The 23595-nt window shown below is 36.6% G+C and overlaps 1 protein-coding gene across 1 annotated transcript in view; it reads left to right on the top strand.

The window, feature by feature from the left end:
* ANO3 (anoctamin 3) overlaps positions 1-23595 on the top strand; it is a 138331-nt gene that overhangs the window by 69346 nt on the left and 45390 nt on the right. Inside the window, exons 5-12 of the mRNA XM_040609404.1 lie at positions 4019-4171; positions 5968-6068; positions 10265-10309; positions 15319-15450; positions 16742-16848; positions 18205-18260; positions 20653-20774; positions 22000-22134. Coding sequence (XP_040465338.1) covers positions 4019-4171; positions 5968-6068; positions 10265-10309; positions 15319-15450; positions 16742-16848; positions 18205-18260; positions 20653-20774; positions 22000-22134 — 851 coding nt within the window. The remainder of the gene's footprint in view (positions 1-4018; positions 4172-5967; positions 6069-10264; positions 10310-15318; positions 15451-16741; positions 16849-18204; positions 18261-20652; positions 20775-21999; positions 22135-23595) is intronic.

Raw genomic sequence — 23595 nt, 5'->3', positions numbered from 1 at the left:
ATTAAAGTAATTATAAGGTCCTACAGAGCTTAAGAAACCACTTACATTTGTTTGTGGAATTATAGCCATGGAACATCAAATAAAGCTAGTTTGACCCAAACTCAAAACAAGGGTGTGTGGCCCTCCCACAACTGAGCTGCGGAAATCCTTAACAAAGGTGTTGGGGATTCTGAAAGATTATATGGATTTGGCAGCAGCTGGACAAAGTTCTGGAAGAAGAATTCCATGGGTAGTTCCCAAATACATAGAAACCTGTGAGGTGAAATTGGATGGTTGAGGGAAATATCACATTTTTTAGTACATCTTCTCTCCTTTTTTGTCAGCCTTTAAGCAGTTGCTGTTACGTTAGCCATGTTGAGCCCTGTCAACAGTTGAGTCAAGGGGAAATTAATGGTTGCAACAGATGCGTTGGGTCTAGCTGACCTCTGAATTTACCTTGGTAGTGCGTGTTATTTCACGAGCTTAAACTTTTCACTGGTATAAGGTGGAAAAAAATGCAAGTACACTGGTATGTTAAACTGCGTGCCTTGTCATTTTCTCTTACATGGATCTAATATTTGCTTTCTGTTTCGGGAATGCTTCCAACTCACTCTTGTGGAATATTTGTTTCCATGTGTGGGGTGAAAAATTGGTAAAGTATTAGTCTACAGAGCAGAACAGTAGACTTAAATCAACAAAGTTGAAATAGTTATAATTTCTGCAAATCGTACTATTTAAATTAATTGGAGAAAGAGCCTGTAAAACAGCTTTTCCCTCTTGGTAAAGAGGGCATTGCTTATTAACTAGAATCTGAAAAATAGTTTCTTGATCAATCCCTCCATGTTGATTAAATCCAAAGGAATTCTTCTAGCACCATATTTTAGCAGAAGTGTAAACTCTTTATTTTCTAACTTTGCTAAATATTTGTGTTATACTTCTATTTCACCTCTTTTCTTTTTTTTTTTTTCTTTTTTTTTTTTTTTTTCTTCAGGAAAACCTTCTTTTCCTAGGTTAAATTGCTCAACTTGTTTTGTGTAAACTTTGGTTGAATAATAATGTCAGTATTTTGGATTTTACGCTGTTTCAGACTTTGAAGCAGTGTGTCACATTATTTGCTGTAATAATCACAAGCTATGACTCAACTCAAAAATGTTGACAAATAATAAAGCCAAGCAACTGCAACAGATCTGTAGTGACAAAGCCTCAGGTAATATTTTACTCTGATGTAAACCAGTGTATTACGATTCTGCATTCTGAACACTTTTACTGTCAAGTGAGGAAGCACTTCACAACCTCCAGTACACAAATAGATGAAATTTAAAGTTCTTGTATTTAAAGACTTGGGGAGAATGAGTTGAAGTTAAAATGCTGAGTTTGCAAGCCGAATTATAAAACAATATTCTAAAATATTTTTTTCAAATCAAACTTAAATTTAACTTCTCATATGTGTGTAAATCTAGGAAAGCTTATCAAGTGGGTACTGTTTCAGAAAATCTGGAAAACTAAAAGGGTGATGAGAATTATGAATGAAGAGAGTTATGATGAAGAGAATTAGAGAGAAAAACATTGATCAGTCCATTTTTCACCCATTTTTCAGGTGAAATAGGAAGTTTTAAAAAGAATAGAGGAGAGTAAGGGCTTTGCACTATATATATATATATATTATTTTTTGATGCTTTTCTCCTCCACTGCATTGAGAAAAAGGTGAAAGAATGACTCAGAGATTGATTGGTTCAAAAAACCAGGGAAATAATAAATGTGCTTTGCCTGAATGCCCATTGAACTAACAGACTGATTTGCTGTGCTAGGTGTAGGTAGTGACCAATATACCTTGACTCATACGTTAAACTGAAATTACTGCTCCCTGTTCTCCATACACCTTACAGAACTCCTTGCAATCCACTGAAAAAAAACACCTAAATCACCAGATAAATTCCTTTTAGTGGCACACGTATTCCAGCTAATATAGGTGAACAACATTGCCTGAGAATTGCACTGAAGTGAAAGTAGCGGTGCTAGTAGCGTTGAAGTGAATCAGTCCTGAAATTGATAGCGTGTAGGTCAGGTTCACGGCACGGTTGTGCTAAGTGGCTTCAGGATTGCACAGCTCAGCCTGTGGTGGTAGTGCTCAGAAAGTGGTCTGAGATGAACAGATGGAACATTTCTCTCCATTATCAGCACAGCTCATTATTTATTGAACGTGGCCCCTAAAGAATTCTGTGTGGTGCGGATGAATCTGAGGGAGTATTTGCATATTGTTGTTGTTCTGAGAAAGAAAACATGTTTTTTCAAGACTTGAGAAAACCAGATGTTTTAGAAATGGGGAAAGAAAGACTGGAAATAAGAAGTCAAAGAAAGGTAGAAGTGTATTACAAAAAGGTAGATTTAATTTGTGGAATGTCTGTACAGAAGTTGCATGAACAGAAATTGTAGAAGATTGAGATCTCCCCTTTGTGGGAATTTTGGCCAGGTGTTGTGCATCTGATTTTGCCCACTTCATGGACCACAAAAGCAGCTCCAGTCTGCTTTTTTGAAATACCTCTGCTGGAATTCTTCTTTGTTGAAGAGTGGATTCATTGCTTCTGTCTTGAACCTGGAAAAGGTTTGGGTGTTCAAAAACGTGCATATTCAAACTTACATTTTCACATCTTTAGTCTACCACCTCACCTTCCCTGGGAGGTGTTTAAAAGACATGTAGATGTGGTGCTTAGGCATAGAGACATGGTTTAGTGATTGACTTGGCAGCGTTACGTTAACAGTTGGACTTGATGATCTCAAAGGTCTTTTCAAACCTAAAAGATTCTATGACTCTGAATTGAGGTTTAATGTACTTAAATTACGTTTTCATATGCCTGATGATGCACTCCTTTGTAACACTGGGTGGTCTGAGAATGACTGTTCCTTGATTTTTTTCTTTGGGAGTTAAAAAAAGCATAGAGAGAGGAAGAATCTTGTCAGAAAACCTTAGGTTTTGCAGACTGAGGAGTTCTCAGAGGCACTAAATGTGTCGAAAGTTGGCAGTGAGGTATGTGGGAGTAAGGAAAACCTTTCACGCAGAAGCAAGTCAGCTGCTACCCAGTATTCATGCTGCTGATATCATGCACTAGCACTTGATTCTGTTTACCAATAGAGAGTGTAACTATTGGATATAACTCTGAGTATTATAAATTTCATAGCAAATAATCCAAATAGGATGAATTTCTAAGGCCAGAAGATGCAGCATTCATAGGCTTCTGGTCCCATATACATGGGTGTAATGTATTTTCCTTCAAATGAACATATTTGTTCTGGACAGTTGGTGTTAAAGTGAGTGCTACATTCTCCAGAAGATGATGATCGTTTCTCAGTTTACCTTTTCAGATTTCCAAGTCTTTATAGACTGACACCAGTTGATACAGTCACTGTCTGTTCTGAATCATGCAAAATGCAGAATGCAAAAATAGCTTGCAGCAGCAGCAGCATGTAAAGCAGTTTTCTGTATCAAGGTCAGAGAATCCCTTGTGTTTGCAATCACGGTGGGAAAGAACTAGGCAAGATTTAAACATTGCTAACATGGCATTGCGAAGGCACTTCAGCTAGAATATCCAGGAAAACATTCCAATAAATAGTGTTACTTTTTAAATTTTTTCGATTTATTTCTCTCTTGGAGAAAATACAGGTATGTATGTTCTATAAAATTTACACAGGTACAAAGCTGGGAAACGTAGTTTAATTTCTTGCCTTTAATTTTTTTTTAAATTCTTGTTAGAAAGTAAGGATTTACAGTAGTTCCTATCGATGTATATCACACAATAATTTTAAGATTTTTGCACAGCTGAAAGAAATAGCTGGAATATGGGTTTTGTAGAGCTATTTTGTTTTGTTATGATCAATGTGAAACCCCCAGCAGCTGATGCATATGAACTTCCTGTTCTTGTGACTTCTTTACATCTTCATCCTGCAGAGGTGGATATTTCCATGCCATTTGTGATGGGGCTCTTCATCTTTATGGATGCCATATTTAGTGTATTATTTATTATTTTTTTTTAATATTCTCCAGACTGATGCCATGGCATCATCAGGACTCTTCTTCAAAGATGGCAAAAAGCGCATCGATTACATCTTGGTCTACAAAAAATCAAGTCCACAGGTAGAAAAAAGAAGCACGTTTGAGAAAAATTTGAGAGCAGAAGGGTTGATGTTAGAACGAGAGGTGAGTCTTGTAGCTTATGTGGCATAAAACCACCTCTGTAATGCTGTCATATTTTACTGAATTTATAAAAAGAATCTTGACAATCTTCCAAGCCTTTCCAGTTAGGCTGTTCCCCCCACCCCCCTACCCCCCCACCCCATTTTTTTATATTCTTAAAATAATAGTAGCAATTGTTTGATAGTGTGTGTTTAATGTGTTTTGGGGATGCGTGCTTATACACACACACACAGGTACCCTTCACACAGGTGTAGTGCAGTACAGAGGGAAAACTTCCATCTCCTTATGCTTACGGAACAGAAGAAGCCTCAGTAACTGAAGTTGCTTTAATATATACCCTCTACGTCTTTCAGCAGAACGCGTGACACCGAATATCCCTCTGTTTTTCAAGGGGTTAAAAGTGTCGGTGTCAAATTAATCCATCCCTAGTAATGACAGTATTAATGTAAAAATGAATGAAAACAGAGCCAGGAAAACTGCCTTGGATTTTTGCTGTTCCATGAATTATGTCTAAAAGAGGCATACATTTAGTCTACCCTGAAGTAAGCCCTATACTTCATGTGTCTTTCATCCTGGTTTGTACTTTTCTACTCAACAGACTTACCTTACGTGCTCATTGTGAAAGCAGCGAGCTTTTAACTTTTTTGAAGTCCTTGCAAGTTCTAGCTGACAATGTAGCATGTGGAATATTCATAAATAACTAACCTGACAGTGGATTAGTTTTAAGGCTTTTAAAAATTGTTACACCCTAGTGGTAAAAATACCTGGGTTTGTTCTGTTTTCAATAAATATCCCAGTCTCAGCTGTTGTCAGTTCAAAAGTATTGACACCTCAGAAAAAAAGTTTTTATAAGATCATAATTCTAGGTATCAAGTGTTTTAAATTGTCTTCCAGTAGTATTTTTTATCCACATCTTTTAAGAAAAATAAAACCCTAGAAGTAGTATTCATGAACTGTATTAGGATTTTATCAAACAGGTAGGCAGAATCATAAACATTTTAAATTTTATTAACCCTTTAACTAAATTTCCTTTTGCCTTTACTTACCAAACCTTGCATTATTCAAGTTTCTGAGATGCTTTAGTCAGTCTCAACTCTATCAAAATATTTATCTGCAAAAACTCTAGCAAATAAATCTGGGAGAAGGGTGTGGAACTGAAGTGTTGAGAAGTAAAGATAAATATAGGAACCTGTAATGCTGAAGCTCTTGTTTTATGTACAAATAAATTAGTGATAATAACATTTGTGGAGACTATTACTTGTAATTTTACAAAAAAAAAAATCTCAGTTCATACAGAGATCATATTTATAAGTTCATAGCAGGTACCACAATTACTTAACCATTCCTTGGTGTTGCTGTTTGGCAGAGGGGGACCCACAGCCTTCTCTCAGCTCTTCCTATGTCTCCAGCCACTGAGCACTCTCCTCCTTAAACAGGAGACAGAGAAAATGGTCTTCAGATTCCTCACCTGAGATGATTTTGAGGGGATTTAAAAGCAATTCATTTATCTGTCTAAAAAAGTAGCACATAAAGCCATTCTCTACTTCTGCTGTGTTTATGAGCAAAGATCTGTCCTACAGATTCCTTTTGACTAGTTTACTCCTATTACAGGGTTTGGCAGAAAAAAGCAGTTACTAATTTTCCTTTGTCTAGCTGAGAGTACTTTACAGTGTTTTCAGACATGTATGGCCACTTCAGGTCTAAAAGCAGGATCTGACCCTGAGGAATGCTTTCAGAAAGGTGAATGCCGTGGAGGTTTCAATTATTAATGTGTATTTGTTTGTTACTGCTCTTTACAGCCAGCTGTTACAAACAGCGATATCATGTTTGTTAAAATTCACTGTCCATGGGAGACGTTGTGCAAATACGCAGAAAGAATGAACATCAGGATGCCTTTCAGGTATTGTGGAAACTATTTTAAGAAACTTATAATTTAGTGCTTAATATAAAAAGCTCATTACTGTGCTTAAGGCTAAAATGCAATCTCTGCTGCATTGTGGCCAGGGATGCTTATGTTTAATTTTGTGAGGTGATAGGGAGAGAGGAGAGGAGAAACTAATAATAGGCGCTGTTCTTCTCACGTTTACCTGTGGTGCTGGTTTCCAAATTTACCTTCCATGTCAAGTCAAGCATATGTCTTTAGAAAATGCTGTCAGCAGTTCACACATTGTTTTGGATGTCCTTGGCAGAGTTTCAGTTTTTCTCCATCTGAGCTCACATATTCTCCCTGATTTCAGGGTGTTTCCTGAAGTCTTACCCAAAGGCAAGTGAAATGACAGAAATAGCTGGTGTTTTCTGTGTCTCCAATATAATACATATTGGCACACTTCTGAGTAAAATGAGATGCCTTTATTTCTTGGTCCTGTAGCTTTCCTTTGGCAGATAATGAAGTGAACTGAGTTCCTTGTCTATGTGTTCAACAAATTCTATCATATGTTTTGACAATAAATATATGTTATTTATTCGAAGGGTAAGTTAATACCTCCTGCAAAGATACAGAAGTTTTTAAAGGAGAAAATGTCCCTTTTCAAATTCATTAATAATGTTCTTCCTGAGAGAGACTGTAGAGTGCTGTAAACCTCATCAGGAGTTAAAGTGGTAACTAGATGCCAAAGCTGTGTGACTCAAGGAAAATACCCTTACAGCAGTCCTTTCTCACTTGAATTGCCAAATGCTCTCTCTTTCACCTCCCTGCTGATTTCAGCTATTGCAATGTGGCTCTCTTGCATTGGTCCTAAGCCAGAAACAGTCATCGTGAAGGATCTTTTGCTCAAAACTTGCTTTAAATACCCAGTTCTATACTGAGTTTCCACATCATCCCATTAAGACTTCAAAGTCCTTTCCATGAAAAATGTTTTCTGTAACAGTCATCTTACGTATGTTTGAGTGTATTATTATAGTGCCATTTGAGCTTCTTTAGTTTGAATAATACTCGTCAACATTTTAAATATGAGAGTGTGTCCATGCATATAGACAACAAAATTCCAGGTCAAAAATAGATCTTTCTTGGGTTTGATAATACAGTCACAAAATTAAGGTAGGATTTAGCAATAGTTTAAATTTTTCATCATTTTAGTAACTTCACAGATCAGTGGTGCTCTTCAGAAAACAAATGGGCTGACTTCTACAATGTTATTTATTTAGAAGGCATTCAAAGTCATGTTTGTTTATTATATTATTCACTGACATGCGAAAATATTCTCTTCTCCGCTACCCCCTGCAAGGTATCTGATCCATGTTTCCTTGTTTCTGAGCTGTTGCTTTCACTTCCTTTTATCCCACTCACTTCAGTACATGAAAAGTAGATAAAATGCTAAATTTTGCTGCTTCACCTTGCAGACAGTTTTGCTGTAGAAGGAAACAGGTTTATTTGATAAGAAAAAAGCCCACTTGCTGCCTCTACCTTCATAACAGGACAGTGAGAAAGAGTAAATTCATCAATATTTCTTTTCTTTTTAAGAAGATTTTCAAAAGAATTTAAATGAAAATGCAATCTAAAATGTGTGTGAATATTTCAAACAGGCTATTTCTTTAATCCCCATACATTAAAAAAAAAAATAAATATGTGAACACAGTTTGACTGTAAACACAAAGTGGATGTAGCAAAATAGAAGTTCTGTCTTGCTCTGCCAGCAGCCTATCTAAAGTGTCAAATACAGAAGCCAAGGAAGGCTTGTGCAGTGTTTCACAATGCCTTCTCTCTTTCCAGAAGGCTGTGGATTATAGACCTTCTGAGACAGGGTTTATGTCTTCATCTTTGTTTATATTAGCCCCTGATGGCTTTTCATGGATACAAAAATAGCCATCTACACTTCCATCACAGCATCCTGTGACCAGACATTTTATTATCTAATTACATCTTCTGCCGTTTGTTTTAAGTCTTGAACTTGCTTTTTAAATCAACCCTTTCTTAACTGGATGACATATATTGTTTTACTGAGGTAACTATTTTCTCCGTTCAGTAGGCAGAGGAAGCTTAAGTCCTACAACTCTCCCACAATGGCAACAAACTGCAGTAGTTCCCTCCCGAGAAGTTTTAGGTGGTCCTTAGGTAGTTTTGGGTAGCCCGGTAAGGAGCAGGGAGTTGAACTCAACCCTTATGGGTCCATTCCAGCTTGAGATATTCTATGATGCTAAGGACAGATTATTTCTCTTAGCCTTTATCTGATTTATCAGGGATTTCTGACTGTCATTTTTAAAACATCATTGAAGAAGAGAGCTAACCTTCCCTGCAGAACTTTAATGCAGTACAGCCGCCGTCTCCTGCGTGGTGTTGCAAAATTGGCTTTTGATTATGCTTGCTAAAAGATACTTGTCAATATCATGTATGAATAATACATGAAAAATTAAACTTTTTACGTTCATTTTACTCAATCCGGGAATCTAAACAAAACAAAAAGAATTATTTCACAGGTTAAGAACTATCTCTCTTTGTTACTGAAAAGTAAAAAATCTTTTTTCTGACCCAAGGGACCACCCATCATCCCAGAACTGTTGTAGCATACCATTATACCTAAATATGTCGGCAGATATATAGTATATGGCACATATGTAATAGATTATATATATTATAATATATCAGGTTTTAAATTGCAAAAGGAACTTTTTCTAACATTTCAAAAGACCAGTCTGTGGTAATCATTTTGTATATGATGATTTATTTTAGCATCAAGTTAGATCATGACTGAATTACACCTTTTTTAACAATTTATAGATATTTTTGTTAAGTACATGGTCTATCAGTAGAAATGAAACTATATTATATATTCCTGCAGTTCAGACAAAAGTTTAATTTTATCTGTGTCTACAAGTATCTCGTCGTATCTGTAGCTTAGCTGGACTCCAGCTGTGCAGAACAGCAAATGACAATTACAGGGAATGAAGGAAGGGTTTTGTTAAAAAATATTATGACTGACAATTCTTTACTAATTCTTCTTTGCTTTATTTGTAATTCTGCTGAGTAATACCAAGTGTTAGATGAATAGTTTTCCAAGGACCACATGTTTTCCAGGCAAAATTTCCTTCTCACTCTTTTTAATGTATTCATTTCATTTTAACTTTAATGTAAGTAATGTGCTTAAATGAATGTCAAATACTGCCCAGATGGGCAGTAGTTAACTAGGTATGGTTCTAAGCTAAGTGATGGTGAAATATCTGGAGTGAAAGTACCATTTTTGTCTGTTTTAGAATGGGGGGAGGGAGGGATAGAATATCAACTGAAAAATATTGTTAAACCTCTATAATAATCTATCCAAATAACTTGGTTTAGTTCCTCCTAAAAAATAAACTTAGCAGAAGTAGAAAGGATTTAGGCAAATTTTAACCAGAAGATGAATTAAGCGAGGAGCAAAGCCCCTGGTGCTGAGCTTCCCTGGCCCCAGCTGAGCGCCACGGTAAAGGTATGGATACCTCGAGGAATCTCCAAGATCCAGCCCTTTGTGTGCTTGAAATGTGACATGAAATGACAGGAGGAGACCAGAAAAAACTGAAAACCTGAAACTAGATGTGCAAAATGCTCCATTGCAGCAAATATATCTCTCTGTGCTTTCAAAATAACTGTTATCCGAGATCATTGGGAATGTCTGCCCTTGTTTCTCTAAGTGTCCATGAGCAGTGAGGGGTGGAGAGAAAAGACCTGTTGACATAGACGTTGTTTGTTGCAGGTAGTACTCTGAGATTGTTAGGGCCGTCTATTGGTCTTCAGTTTACAGCATGGGAGTCCTGGTGATTCTTCTAAAAGGAGTTTTATGAAATAAAAGCTGAGAAGGATCGCATGAAATGACTATGAGCATGATACTATTGAACACTGTCGGATGGGTGTGTGATGAATGAATTATTGACTAGCTGTTACTATTATTATTAGCTCCAAATCTAAAATTTCATTTTGTCTCAGGAACACATTTCAAACTGGAAAATATAGGAAATTAGAGCATCTTAATGACTTAATCTATTTCAGTTGCCTTTTTAAAGTGTTTTTCTCCTTTCTGCCTGTGAAAATACATGTTTTAAAATGTCCAGTGTTCTTTTATAATGTATATGTCCTTTTCAACTGTATGCTATTTGTTTATTCTCAGCTGATTTTTGCTGTTCTTTCAGGAAAAAATGTTATTACACTGACTGGAGGAGCAAAACCATGGGCAGGTCGGTGGGTGATGTGTAGCTTCTAATTTTGTCAGATAGTCGCCCTGCAAAGAAAATCCATTCGCAGTTGTAAATCTATCCAGGAGACTTGGAAAATTAGACTATTTTCCTGAAGACTCAAAATATGTTAACTCAAAGTGTTAAAATATTCATCTGTAACAAGATGCAGTACTTAAAAGCTTTACTAGTTCTCATTTTAGAAATGCAAAAACATTTATGCCAGGAAAGAACAATAAATGGCCTGGCCTTGGCAACAAAGATTTAATACTAATGCTATCTCTACAGTTACGTCTGCCGTTAGCAAGGCATATTTCTGGAGCAGAAAGGATACTTTTGAACGTGTATCTCAGATTTTGGTAGTCAGCTATTTCCTTAGACACGCAAACGTAACTTCTCTCATGTGTGTCCTGGTGATCAGGTCTAAATCAATGCCGCACACCACAAGCTGGTTTGAATATTTAGTCGGTAGCTGTCAGAATAACTTGTGTGCTGCAGTGAAAGCTGTTGAAGTCTCTGGGAGGCAGACATGCAAACCTCACCTGCGGCTGCTGCTGCTGTTGCTGCTTCTGTCAGCCAGGAGAAGGGTACACGAGGCCACAGCAGCAGGCGAAAGGAGCTGGGGAGTGAGGATGGGGATGCTGTGAGCTGTAGTCATTCTCCATCACCCTACTCAGACATAATGTCTGTAAATCCTAATTACCTCAGGAAAAGAGGAAAATTTTTACATGAGGGAAATCTCCTAAAAGAGTTGTCTGTCACAAGTTTTCTCAAGTTGGATCTTGAGATGAGATTACATTTGATTTAGCTTCTCCTGTTATTACTTTAGATGATGAAAAACTCTCATTATTTCCCAGGAACAATTTAAGTAGTCTCATGATATCAGTTTGCCAGGTGATCCGCTCACAAAAATAGACAAAGCACCATTGAATGGTAAAGTGAGAAAACTTTACACACATAGGCAGATAAATTATTGAAATAAAACAATCCATTACATAAATTTACAACTGCGTTTTTTTCCTCTTCTCAGTCATTCACATGCTTGCTCCGTGTTAGTGTGCATTTTGAAAAATGTAAGTGTTGTGTTTTGTAATGCAAAGGCAAAATCAACCAGCTTTACTGCAAAATTCTCTCATTTCATCTGTAATCCATCTGGTGAGTCTTGGGTATTAAATACATTTATTTTCCTTATTTAAAAGGATGTCTGAAATGTGCAACTGCAGTTGCACAGTACCTGTGAACCAAGTAATAAACACTTTTTGTGCCAGATAGATTTTTCATTTGAGACAAATGCTTTTACATGTGATTTACTTTGTAAGAATTTGGGATTAATATTTTTCTGAATATGTTTTCTGGCACTTTATATAATACAGTGTGCAAAGGAATAGTGGGGAAAAAAAGAAAAAAGGAAGCTTCATCTAAAAATGAAAGCTAGCTCTAAAATTGCTGACATGCACATTTCATTATTCCAACTTCTACTACTGTCATTGTTCCTTTGCATCTCACTTTTCAAACTTAACTGCTTCTCTGTAATTTACCAAAGCTCTCATTAATGTTTCCAAGTTTTTAAGCAGAGTTTACAATAGCTATGATAAAGAACTATATTACAATCCTTGTACATCAAAGGTAAAATTTTAAAGCTATGGCGTTTTTATAATTTAAGAACATGAGGTAAGGCTAGTATATTGGACCCTTCTGTGATATGTCACTGATGAATTTATTGACATGGTTATATGGTAGATGTATATACCTGTAAATGTCCTTTAAAAACTCTGCAAAAGCTTTATTAGGAGCATGAATGAAAGGACAGAAGATAAATTTTTAATGCTTACTGGTATACTGTCTGTCTTATATGTGGCATCTATGTGGTATCTCACTCTCTCTCTATTTATTTATGAACCTTAAAAAAAAAACCAACCCACCCTTAACATTGCATTCAGTCCCGTGAACCTTGAATTCTATTTGTAGGAGCACACAATAGAAATAATTTTATCATACTCCTTAAAAGCAGTATTTGGAAAATAATGGAATAAATGTTTTCAAAGAAAAGGAATCTGCTAAAGTGGGATACATAAGTAAATTAGGTATCACAAATTGTCTGAACTCTTCAGATTTAAGACTGAATAATCTAATGAATCAGTTTTGTATCTGCCTTACCAGACACACTGATTTCATGCTGGTTGAGAATGACATTGAGGAAAAGAAAATTAAAAGTTAGTTGCCTTAGTATGCAACTTCACTCTGCCCACTGAGATATTAATAACTACTTCTAAGGACAGAGAAACAAAAATGACTTTGTTTAGCAACTGAGGTGCTCAGTTTCCTTTGCAAAAGGACTTTGAAAACCTTTTGGATTTCATTCTGCACCCTGAAGTGAAATTTTTAGTATCATTCCATTGAACAAATATAGTATCTTTTTATTTATTATTTATTTTTTGATGATGATTGTGTCCATGTGTTGAATCTGTCAACCATAACGTGTTTCCCATTACAAAACATGGAAGCATTCTACGCCCATGGAGTTCGGTGGCATATGGTTGACAATTCTGGCCAGTCCTGAAAGCTGCAAACACCGAGCAAACTACCGACTGGTGATTGCTGTCAAAAATACATTATGTGACCAGTGGCAGCTGCTTAATTCTGCTATCTCATCCCACGAGTCCGGTCAGATAACTCCCAACTCACCTATACTGTGTTTCTTTGCATTGCAGTCTGTCGAATAAACGTAATCTGCAAAGAGTTTTGGGCTAACTAGTTCTGCAAAAAAGAACAACCAACCAAATAAAAGCGAAGTTGGGCAAAGCTGAATTGCAAAAAAAATACAGTTGGGCAAAGCTGAATTGCAGGCATCTTCCTAAAATACTAGATTTTGTAGCTCTCTAGCTGAATTATTTTTGTACATGGTGGGGGGATATACTTTTCAGTTGAAATATTATATGATATCTGAAGGCACTAAGTTTTGGAATTATTAACCATATATGATGTAACGAAAAAGCAATCACAACTTAGATAAAAAGACATTTTACCTCAGAAAAGAAGTTGCAAATGTGATGTGGACATTATTTTTAATTTACTCCAATGGTGTTTTTCATTACTTTGCATGTTGAAAGGGCAGGCATGAATTTTAAACAGGAGATAATTTCTTTAATAATTATCTGCTAGTATTTTAGCTTTTTGGAGGAGGAAGATGATCAAGACTTCTAATGTAACCAATTTTAAAAGAATTACATAATAAAACATCTGAAATCAGATGCACTGTCTTTCCTTTCTTCTTCCTGATGCATCTGCTTTTTTTCCTCATTAAAGAAAAGCCTGAGCTTTGACTCTTAAACAATTCACATGTGTAAAACAGAAAAAAAGAAGAAGAAAATAAAGTGAAAACTGTACTTACATACACTGTATATAACTTTGTACCGAGAGAACTTCCACTGGAAGCAATAAAGATAATCAACTTCCACATTAAGGTGTTATTTGAGCAAAGGAGACACTTAAGAGGTGCACCTGCCTGGGAACCATATTCTGTGCTTCATCTTTACAAACATATTTATGTTCTTTGTCTCATAATTCTTAGCATCAAATACAGTGGTGTCCCTCAGGCATAGTATCGGTTACATACAAAGTGTTCACCAATACTTTGGCAACATATAGCGAGAAAAAAATATTGAGAATTTTAAATCTAAATGTAAAATTCTCATCCCACATTTGGCTTTGATTTCTGTCTCACGCTGCCAGATAGGGGTAGAACTTGTTTGGCTGCTGTTGATAATTAGAGGTATATTTTCACAAAGGTCGCTTTGCTGCCTGAGAGCAACTTACCATGTCATCACTTACTGCTCTTAATTATGGAATGGGTAGCTGTGCGTCTGCTTAGCACAAGCAATTAAGTTCACCTCAGAGGCAAAAATTCACCTCAGATAAAAAAAATCCGATGAGGTATATGTGTTTTGTGTATGATGCATACATTTTCATTGAATAAGGCCCAAATCCCAGTTAAAAAAACATTGGGGAATGTTTTTTTTGTAAAATTTGGATGACTTCTGGATCCCTGACATGCTTACACTGTCATAATATAGCACTTGTTTAATATGAGATTTGCTCCTTAAATACTTATACTTTACTGCAGTTGAATATGGAAAAAATATAAGTCTGCAAGAGGTGCAGAATTCAAGTGCTAAGGAGGTAACTTCTAGCATTTGAAACCTGAATGCTTATTACCTAAATAATAAAAACCCTAAAGCTTTATCCCTGTATAAACTATGTCCTAAGACACTCTTTAGGCAAGTTGCCAGTAGGAGAAAGCCCTTTAAGTTACCAATATGTAATCTAATTGGGGTTACAAAAATTATGTTCTGTTTATGTTTTGTAATGTCAATTTTTAGGAAACTGCAGGAAGCCACACCTAGGGTTTTTAAATACCATGTAGCCATACCTGTATAAGGTGTGTTTTACTTCATTTGATGTTTAGGTATACTGTTTTGTGAGGCAATCTCAGCTCTTGGATTTTGAGGAAAATTTTGCAGGGGAAGGCTTTACTGAAATCAGAAAAGCATAAAAAATGGATCCTGAGCAATCTCATATTTACTTTCCAATTTTGTGAATATTAATGCCTGACTTGCCAGGCAAGGGAGGGAGGAGGAGTTACACTTGCCTTGTCCAGTGGGTTAATTAAGTGAGAAGGTAATTAAGTGTGTTCTTGAGTAAAGCATAAGCATCCACAGTTCTGCCAGATGAACTACCCTGGAAAATTTTTCCCCGGACTCAAGATGCAGTCTCATCTCAAACCATAATCCTACTGATTTTTGGATGCGTTGGTCTTGAGTAAAGTGTGCAAGATAGATCACAAACAAATACTGCTAGTTTTGCTCTGTAACTCTTTACTTATTTTTAGTTGCTTAATGTGGAAATGCCCTGCTTTCATTTAATTTCTAGTATGATGTCACAACATATACATTGTTTGAGATAGAAATAGCAAGCTGGTGAGACTGTGTAAATGTGATTTCTTCTTGTCTCAGTTTGCAGAGGAATATGAGAGAGCTGAAAAGCTGGCTGCCCAGAAACCCAATGAAGCTTGACAAGGAGGCCCTACCTGATCTGGAGGAAACAGATTGCTACACAGCACCCTTTAGCCGTGCACGCATACACCAGTAAGTGCTGGAACTGGAAAGCCAGTGCCGGAGACCTCAAGTATTTTTTTTTTATTTTCTCACTTCTTCTAAGCAAGTACCATAGAGGCAGCAGTTAACAGATGGCCACTGGCAAATACCCAGTATCATATTTGATATTTTCTGTGGTTTTTTCCCTTAAAGACAACATCTGCTCTCTGTTACTTGCTATTTCACAGTCATGCAGTAGTATATATAGGCAGAAATTTGACTGAAAAATGAATGCTGCCTTTCTGGTTTGGAAATTTTTCTTTCCATTACATTACAAAATGCAAATACTTGCTCAAGTTTGCTTTGCTTAATTCCATATTTTACTTAGGCAAAACCTGTGACAGCTGTTGGAAACGGGAGCTTCTGAAGGCAAGCTAAAACCAGTGAAGATTTTATTCCTTTCTTATCAGATCCGCATTTTAAGGATTCTTTTGTCTCTGAAAGTACAAATATATATGTACACCAAATAAAACGTGTATGTGTTCAAATTAGCATGTTGATGGTGATATAGTTAAACACTGCTATGAATTTTTTTCAGGACCCAAAAAGTAAGGTTTTAAAATTCTGGCTGTTTCTTCATTTTGAAAGTATTTTGTGATAATTATTTCTGGAGATAAATGTTCATTTAAAATAGAAGTGTAAATTAGGTTAAATAGGATTTTTATCTTCTCAGTAAAGAAGTGATGTGCTAGTGGACTGACTTTACCCTGGAAAGACAGAGTAATTGCATTATAATCTCAATTTTTTCTCAGTAATTAACTATATTGCATTGGATCAATCACCTGGTTTTGGTGTTATTTCTCAACCAGCTCAGCTGACGTTATCAACTGTAATAGTGTCACTTTTGGCACAGCTGAGTAGGCAAAAGCTCCTGAATGTCAGATTTCTGGCGTCCGGAGTCCAGAGCCATCTGGGAAAGGATGCTTTTTTTGGCTCCATCCTAGGATTCTCTAAGAGAAAGTGGTTGTGGAGCTGCTACTTAATTGTCCACTGCATGGAGATAATTCCTTTTTTTTTTTTTTTTTTTTTTTTTCTAAATAGCAATTCTGGTGATTCCATGACACAGACATCTGCCAAGTCATAACTTGTATTTGAGAACAATAATCTGTGGTGATGATGATAAATTTATTAGACCCGAGAAGGTGCTCTAGGGATGTAAAACCTTATGTCTTGTGCAGTAACCGAGGAGGGTATATCACTGTAAGAAGAAAACACTTGAGCAGCTATGTTTGAACACCTGTGCATTGTTTTGAATATTAAAAGACAATCATTATTTTAATAGTTTTACGATAAACAACAAAGACAGCTTCTTCAGCAATTCCACAAGAAGTAGAATTGTGCATCACATGCTACAGAGAACAAAGTACGAAGATGGAAAGTCCAAAATGGGTGAGAGCACTGTATTTTTTTTCTAACCCGAAGCTATAAAAACTTCATATCTTTACTTGCCTGAAAAAGTATCATTTGAGTAAACTGAATAAATTTTGGCATTCCTTGAAATCTTTTTATTCGCTCAGTCACAGAGTTGAAGGAATGTTACATCAATTATTCTCTTAAATAACTCAGTGAAAATTGGCAATATATTTCACCTAATTATTCTTTTTCATAATTGCTCAGGTTTTTTTAACTTTATGTGATGCAGACCCAAGTAAAGATAACACATACCTCAGAAAACTGTTGAGTGGTCCTGGTAGTTCTGCTACTACCCAGCAGTTGCAGTCCAACAGAATCAATGTGAACGACAGTTAAACGTATTTGAGGTCTCCATGAAGCTCAGAGACAGTTGACCTGAGACTAAATTCAGTTTATATCAATTCCCTTATGACAGTTTTATTTTTTAGAAGGTCTAACTATTCATATTGATTTGCAATTAACAGGGGATATGTATGATTTCCTGTTTTCTTGGCAGGAATTATATTAAAAATGAAATGAGATGGTAGAAATTACAGAAAGTTGATGCTTGAGTTTCAGAAGAAAAGCAGTAGTAAGAAAAACAGAAAACAAGGGTTCCAACCCAATGCCCTTCAAGTTGACGATGGTAACTTCCATTATGAGATTAGTTTAGCATAATTTGTATATTTGGACAAATCTGAAAGCTCTTATAAGTACATGTTTCTGGGGGAATCTGTTGGCTATGGGTGTGCTCATACAGGCTACTGAATCTTTTTATTATAATTATTTATTTTTTATAATGTGCTTTTATAGTACAGCAAATCTGTTTTTAGGAAGCCTCTAGGAACTGATCCAAAATGCTGTAACCGGTATGATGCAGAGCACTGCTCTGATACCAACTCCTACAGCTGGCTTATATGTGAAAATAAAAACGGGTTAGCTTTTAAACATGCAGGAGCTTTGCTGCCTCAAGGATTGTCTGTCCATGCCACTCTCCGTGTATGTCAGATCACCTGGTCACATATAAAATCTGTATCATACGCTCTGATGAATACAACAGGAATGTATTACACTTGATCTGGCACGAGGACCCGACCCTGAGAGACAAGTCGCAGACGCTGCCCCTCAGAAATCTGCTGGAGTTTGTCAGAGCTAGAAATCTCAGGGCATCAGCAAGACCTGCACGAACAGTTGGTGGAATTATGGTTTACCATCATGTTTAGCAGCATCCTGAGCAGCTAATACCGTTACGTTCTCAATGTGTAACTTGAAAATTCACACTGCCTGAAATGAAATGCATAATAATAATTTTAAAAAAATTATATCAAAGCTAATATTTTTTTTTCTTTTTAGGTATTAATAGATTATTAAATAATGGAACATATGAAGCAGCATTTCCACCACATGAGGTAATCTGTTTAATTTTGTGTTTGTCTTTATATTCAAATTAAAACTTGCATTAATGTTTTGAGATCCTAATTCATTGGTAATTTTGTCCTGCAAACTTTTAATTTCACCCTGTAATTTTTTGAGGCTTTTATTATTTATAGCTCTTATTTTAATATTGGCTTTTTAAATTTTTTTGTATATAATATATTATAATAACTTCCTGGAGCATTTTGTCACTGAACTAGAATATTATTATTCTTTATTTATTTTTGTGATCTGGACATTGTCTTAAGAGGTCTTAATTGTCTTAGAGGTCTTAAGGAGAATATCACTTTTTCCAGATTTTTCCGATTAGTGGTATTAAATTATTTTTGCCTGCCACCTACATAATGTTCTGGTTTTCTAATAGCTTGTGGACTTCATCATAGGGAGACTGGTTAATCATTTCCCATTTAGTCTTCTCTGAATAGTTCTGGATAGCTTCTGCTTGACGGTATCTTCTTCAGCAGGTTAAAGTCTACTGAAAGCTGTGAACCCATGAAGTAAATGAACAATTTGTGTTTGACATCAGAAAGTTTTCCGTCTCTGTATACTGAACAGAAAGAAGCACGCCACGCACCGTCAGCTGTTTGAAAGCCCAGCAGCAGCACAGCAATTGCAGCTGTGAACTCTGTGGTTGCTGGGGCTGAATATGGTGACTTCGTGTTGCGTTTCAAAGGACTGACCCATGCTTTACAAATTGCTGAGAGTAATTTTTTGAATATGGTATTAATAATTAAATACTGGGAATACAGAGAAGGACTCTTTTTGATAAATAATTCAATGTCATTGTTAACGCTTCAGCTGTGCGTTACTGACTTCAGGGAAAACCTGTGAAGCTTTCTCTGGCTGTCAAAACCATGCTGCCATATCCATTTAATGTATATGTTCCTTTATTATGGCATAAGCTATTGTTTCAAAGTTTCATGTAAGGTTAATGAAGTCATATTTTTAAGCTGCTCTAACCTTAATTGCTGCTTGGCTGGTGCTAAGGGCTACTGGTTGAACGCTCCATTTTTCTTTCCTATTTCCCACCCACACCCCCACACCCCCATTTTTTCTTTTTCACATGAGCAAGTGAGAATGAAAATTCAGTCCCAGTGGGAATGCTGAGACTTGAACTCATGGATAAACAGTGCAGAAAGGTGCAGGGGGTGGTGGCGAGGAGGAGATTTAAAAATATGCAATACTGGGTAATGCTTTATGCATTGCAGTCATTCATCCAGGTGACTGTGAGAGTAAGTTGACATCCTATTCCTAGGTGTTCCTAGCTATTCCAAAGGTCACACTCTGTGTTGGCATTTTGTTTTTTTTACTTCTTCTTTGGTGTCAATAAGTAGAATTGGACTCTTTGCTATGATTACATAGTCTTCTTTGAGTTGCAGGGAATGCTCAAGATTTCAAATAAATGATGAAAATCTAAATGGTTAAACTACTTGGATCTACCAGGGTCGAGAAGCTGTCTGATTCCTAACTCTGAAGTACTGCTCTGGGAAGCTCTGTGCTCTTCCCAGGAAATCATTTGCCTCACTTGCAGTTATTTGATGAAAGATTTTCTTTATCGTAACTGAGTGGTGGGGTTTTTTTTGGGAAAAAAAAGGTTCAACTGAAGGAGTTGTCCTACTTCAGTATTGGGGTAAAATTACAAATACAAGAGATTCTGATTAGGATGGTTCTAATGAATCTGTGCGTTACGTTTCGACTGGTGAGCATAAGCCTATTCTTTCAGGCTGCCAGGCAGTCTGTAAATGTCAGGCATGCCTGGAAGGACTCCTCTTGGCTCAGCCTGGCTCTGTGTTTTGCTTTTAATCCTCTGAGCATCCTGTGTAGGTTTGAAATGAACGTCAGTTCTGCTGTTTCCCTCATCTCTGAAAACACATATCACAGAAAGACCGGTTTTCTATACTTGTGAACAGGAGTTAAATAAAGCCATAGAAAATGTTTGGGAGAGGAGAACCAAGCTGACCTACCAGAAATTTCTGAAATTTTATGGGAGAGAAAACCAGATAACACAAACATCTAAAAAAATTTTTAAAAACTGAAATACATGGAAACATAAAAATAAGTATATTAGTGAAGTGGAAATACTCGAAACCATATAAAGAGTTTATTATCTCTGTGTAGTCTTGTACTAATGTGGTTCTGTCATTTAATTCTTTAGAGGAAATGTCCATTTCAGAAGCATATGTAGCCCTGCCTCTTCTGCCAAGCCTGCATGAAGCCTCCAGATGACATGGCCTAGACATGTCCATAATATGAGACCTATTTATTAAATATAGACATTTCCTCTTTTAACATTGTAAAAAAATACCTAGGAAATGTGTCTTTTCCATAGTGCCTAATAGTATATTTTAATGTCTTTGCATTCCTCAGGGAAGCCACAAAAGCAGACATCCCATCAAAACACACGGAGCTCAGAACCACAGACACCTCTTATATGAGCGTTGGGCACGGTGGGGAATGTGGTACAAATACCAACCTCTCGATTTAATCAGGTATTAGTACTTTGAAGAGTAGCTTGTTTCTGTGATACGAATTACCTGGTAACAGTGTATTAACAATACTGCTAAATTCCTCATCCTTATGCTTCCTTGTAAAATTTAGCTATCGATATTATCATATAAGCTTGGAATTCTTTAAATTGCTCCTTTTGGGTGCTCTTTTGTGCAGGGCTATTAATTTTAAATGAGGCTGCATAAAAGGCACATAGATCCAGCTGCTTAACAATTTGCAGTGTGAAACGTAAAACACAAACCCATGAAGTGATGTGCTGATCAGAGACGGTTGCCCCTCATGAGAGCCCCTTGGAGAGCAAAGACTTACCCACATGGACAGTCAGAGTTACCAGATCCAGTGGAGGGAAAATGTAACCTAATTATTACATTTCTGCATGGGTTTAAATAAACTTCAGCTCGTATATTTTATAATTAATGTCATAGATTACCAAATGTAAAGTAGAGAAATATATGTAATAGAAGTTAAATAATTGCGATGTTTGGGTTTCATACTTACCTCGTCTTTGACATGGAATACCAGTCATTCATTTTTCCTTGCTGTCAGTTTTTATTCCTGATCTGACAGTCATACCCAAACATTGTGCCCAGTACCATTTCACTGAAGACTGCAGCTGAGCATGTGCCATTGGACAATTCTATGCTAATCAAATAGTATTGTCTGTGACTGACCTTCTGATCACTGCTATTTCATCTCTTCCGGCAACAGACACACAGATTTTGAAAAATCAGGGATCAACTTTCAACTTGTGTTTTCAGTCCATTATTTTCTCTAATAATAGAGAATCATGTTATATGACATATTTCAATCATAAATGCATTTTATAAAGAAATACTTTATGTCATCCCAACTTACTTTATCCCTTCCCTGAATTTCTGTGTGTGTATATATATTATCTGTGTGTACAAATAAAACATCCTACATTTAATCAAGTTGAAACTAGTACATCGACTTAGTCATTACAAGGACATGAAAATTACAGAACACTTCAGTTATATCCGTATGAAATATACATTCTGGTAAGTCTGCAGTTAGTGCCACTAAAATGTTATACTAGCCTGAAATAAAACATTTTGATAAACCGATGATAATTTTAGTATAAACTTGTAATGGTGGTTCCTCAAGAGAATTATTCTACTGTGAAAATGGATAGAGGTCATCATAAGTTTTAACTTTAAAAAACATATGTGTTTCCTTTTCACACAGGCGATATTTTGGTGAAAAAATTGGACTATATTTTGCCTGGTTGGGGTGGTATACTGGAATGCTTATTCCTGCTGCCCTGGTTGGACTCTTTGTTTTCCTTTATGGATTATTTACGATGGATTCCAGCCAAGTAAGGTAAAATCCCATTTAAAAACTTAATAGCTTGTTGAAAATTAAGAAAAGTCTGATACAACTGAGATCATTATTATACTTACATATGCTTTCCTGATAGGGTAATCATGTAAAAATAACCAAATAAAACACTGGGTTCTTCAGTCAAGTATATCTGCTTTGTATATCTCCTTTGCATCAAGCTAGATGCGTACCACTCCCAGCCGTCACAGCGGCTGCGGTGATTCCCATTCTTTCTGTAAGGAAAAACAGCAAGTACTGATTCTGATGCCATGGGTACTGCGATGGTTGTCATTCCAGCCAAGGCTAACGGGTGAAAAAACAGTCAGTCATACTCCCTCTTTACCTTCATCTTGCCTATAACTTCCACAGTGTAGTACAGTTGCCAAACTTCAACTTATTTTCGCCTATGCCTTTGTTTGTTTCTCACTTTTAATTGTGGCAAACTTTTTGTCTAAGAAAATTCTTAACTACGTCAGTGTAAACTGCAGACAGGAGACTCAGCTTGGGGGAGATTACAACTACATGACATGAACTTAGTTTTCAGGTTTCTCACTGTTGTGGTTTTGCTGGAGAGGGGTTTATGTCAAATTAGAAATCGTGATGAGGGTGCTCAAGTTAAGTACTGCCTGTGTTTTTAGGAACAGTTTCAGAGGAGGCACCCTTATTACAAAGTTTTCCATTAGATGTCATCAGACACAACAGCATCGGTGCACTTGCAATTGCAACTGTTCCTCCAAGCAGTTTGGGTGCTTAGGCTGTAAGTATGCTTGGAGTCAGATTTCCTAGGAAGTGTTTCCTGGGCTTTGAGCAGGGCTATTTACATTTTCTCTACGGAACTTTTTCAGTCTCCTGTTTCACAGTGAGCTGTTGAGTTCTGCAGTGCTGTAAGTGAGGTGGTTTTAGGCTTGCTTTCCTACAGCAAACTCCTGAGAGTCTTTACAGCTTCAAACTACGTTAAATGCAATAAATGTATCAGCCAGGAAAGTATGCTACCTTTAAGGTATAGTTCTATGTAAAAGGGTTGTTTCGCATGATAAAGGTTTTTAAAATGCAGTGGATGTAAAGTAGAGGATCAGCCTGTTCTTAAAGCTCAGGACTAGGACTGTTGAACTGGAAATCTTGTATTCTTCATGTGTACAATGGCACGGTTTCAACAAAAGGGGAACAAAGGGCTGTAATCTACCATTATCAAAGTACAGTGTAATATTTGAGGCATTGCCGTGGCAGAGAAAGATTTGGCATTGACACTGCCCAAAAGAAAGAACAGAACTTCTAAGAATTTTTTTTTTTTCAAACTGTAAGCTGTTACATGTTTGTATATGTGTCATGCACTTCTCCCAAGAAGACTTGGAGATAGGGCTCCTGCTCAGCTTTTTTGACAGACAGACGCAGTTTTATTGCTTGCTGAAGGTTGCAGGGTGTAAATCGCAGGAGCTCAGAGGTGGGCTAGCTTTTGTGTTT

This window comes from Falco naumanni, chromosome 10 (assembly GCF_017639655.2).
Source record: "Falco naumanni isolate bFalNau1 chromosome 10, bFalNau1.pat, whole genome shotgun sequence".
Taxonomy (NCBI): Eukaryota; Metazoa; Chordata; class Aves; order Falconiformes; family Falconidae; genus Falco; species Falco naumanni.
This window is presented reverse-complemented; position numbering and strand designations above follow the sequence as displayed.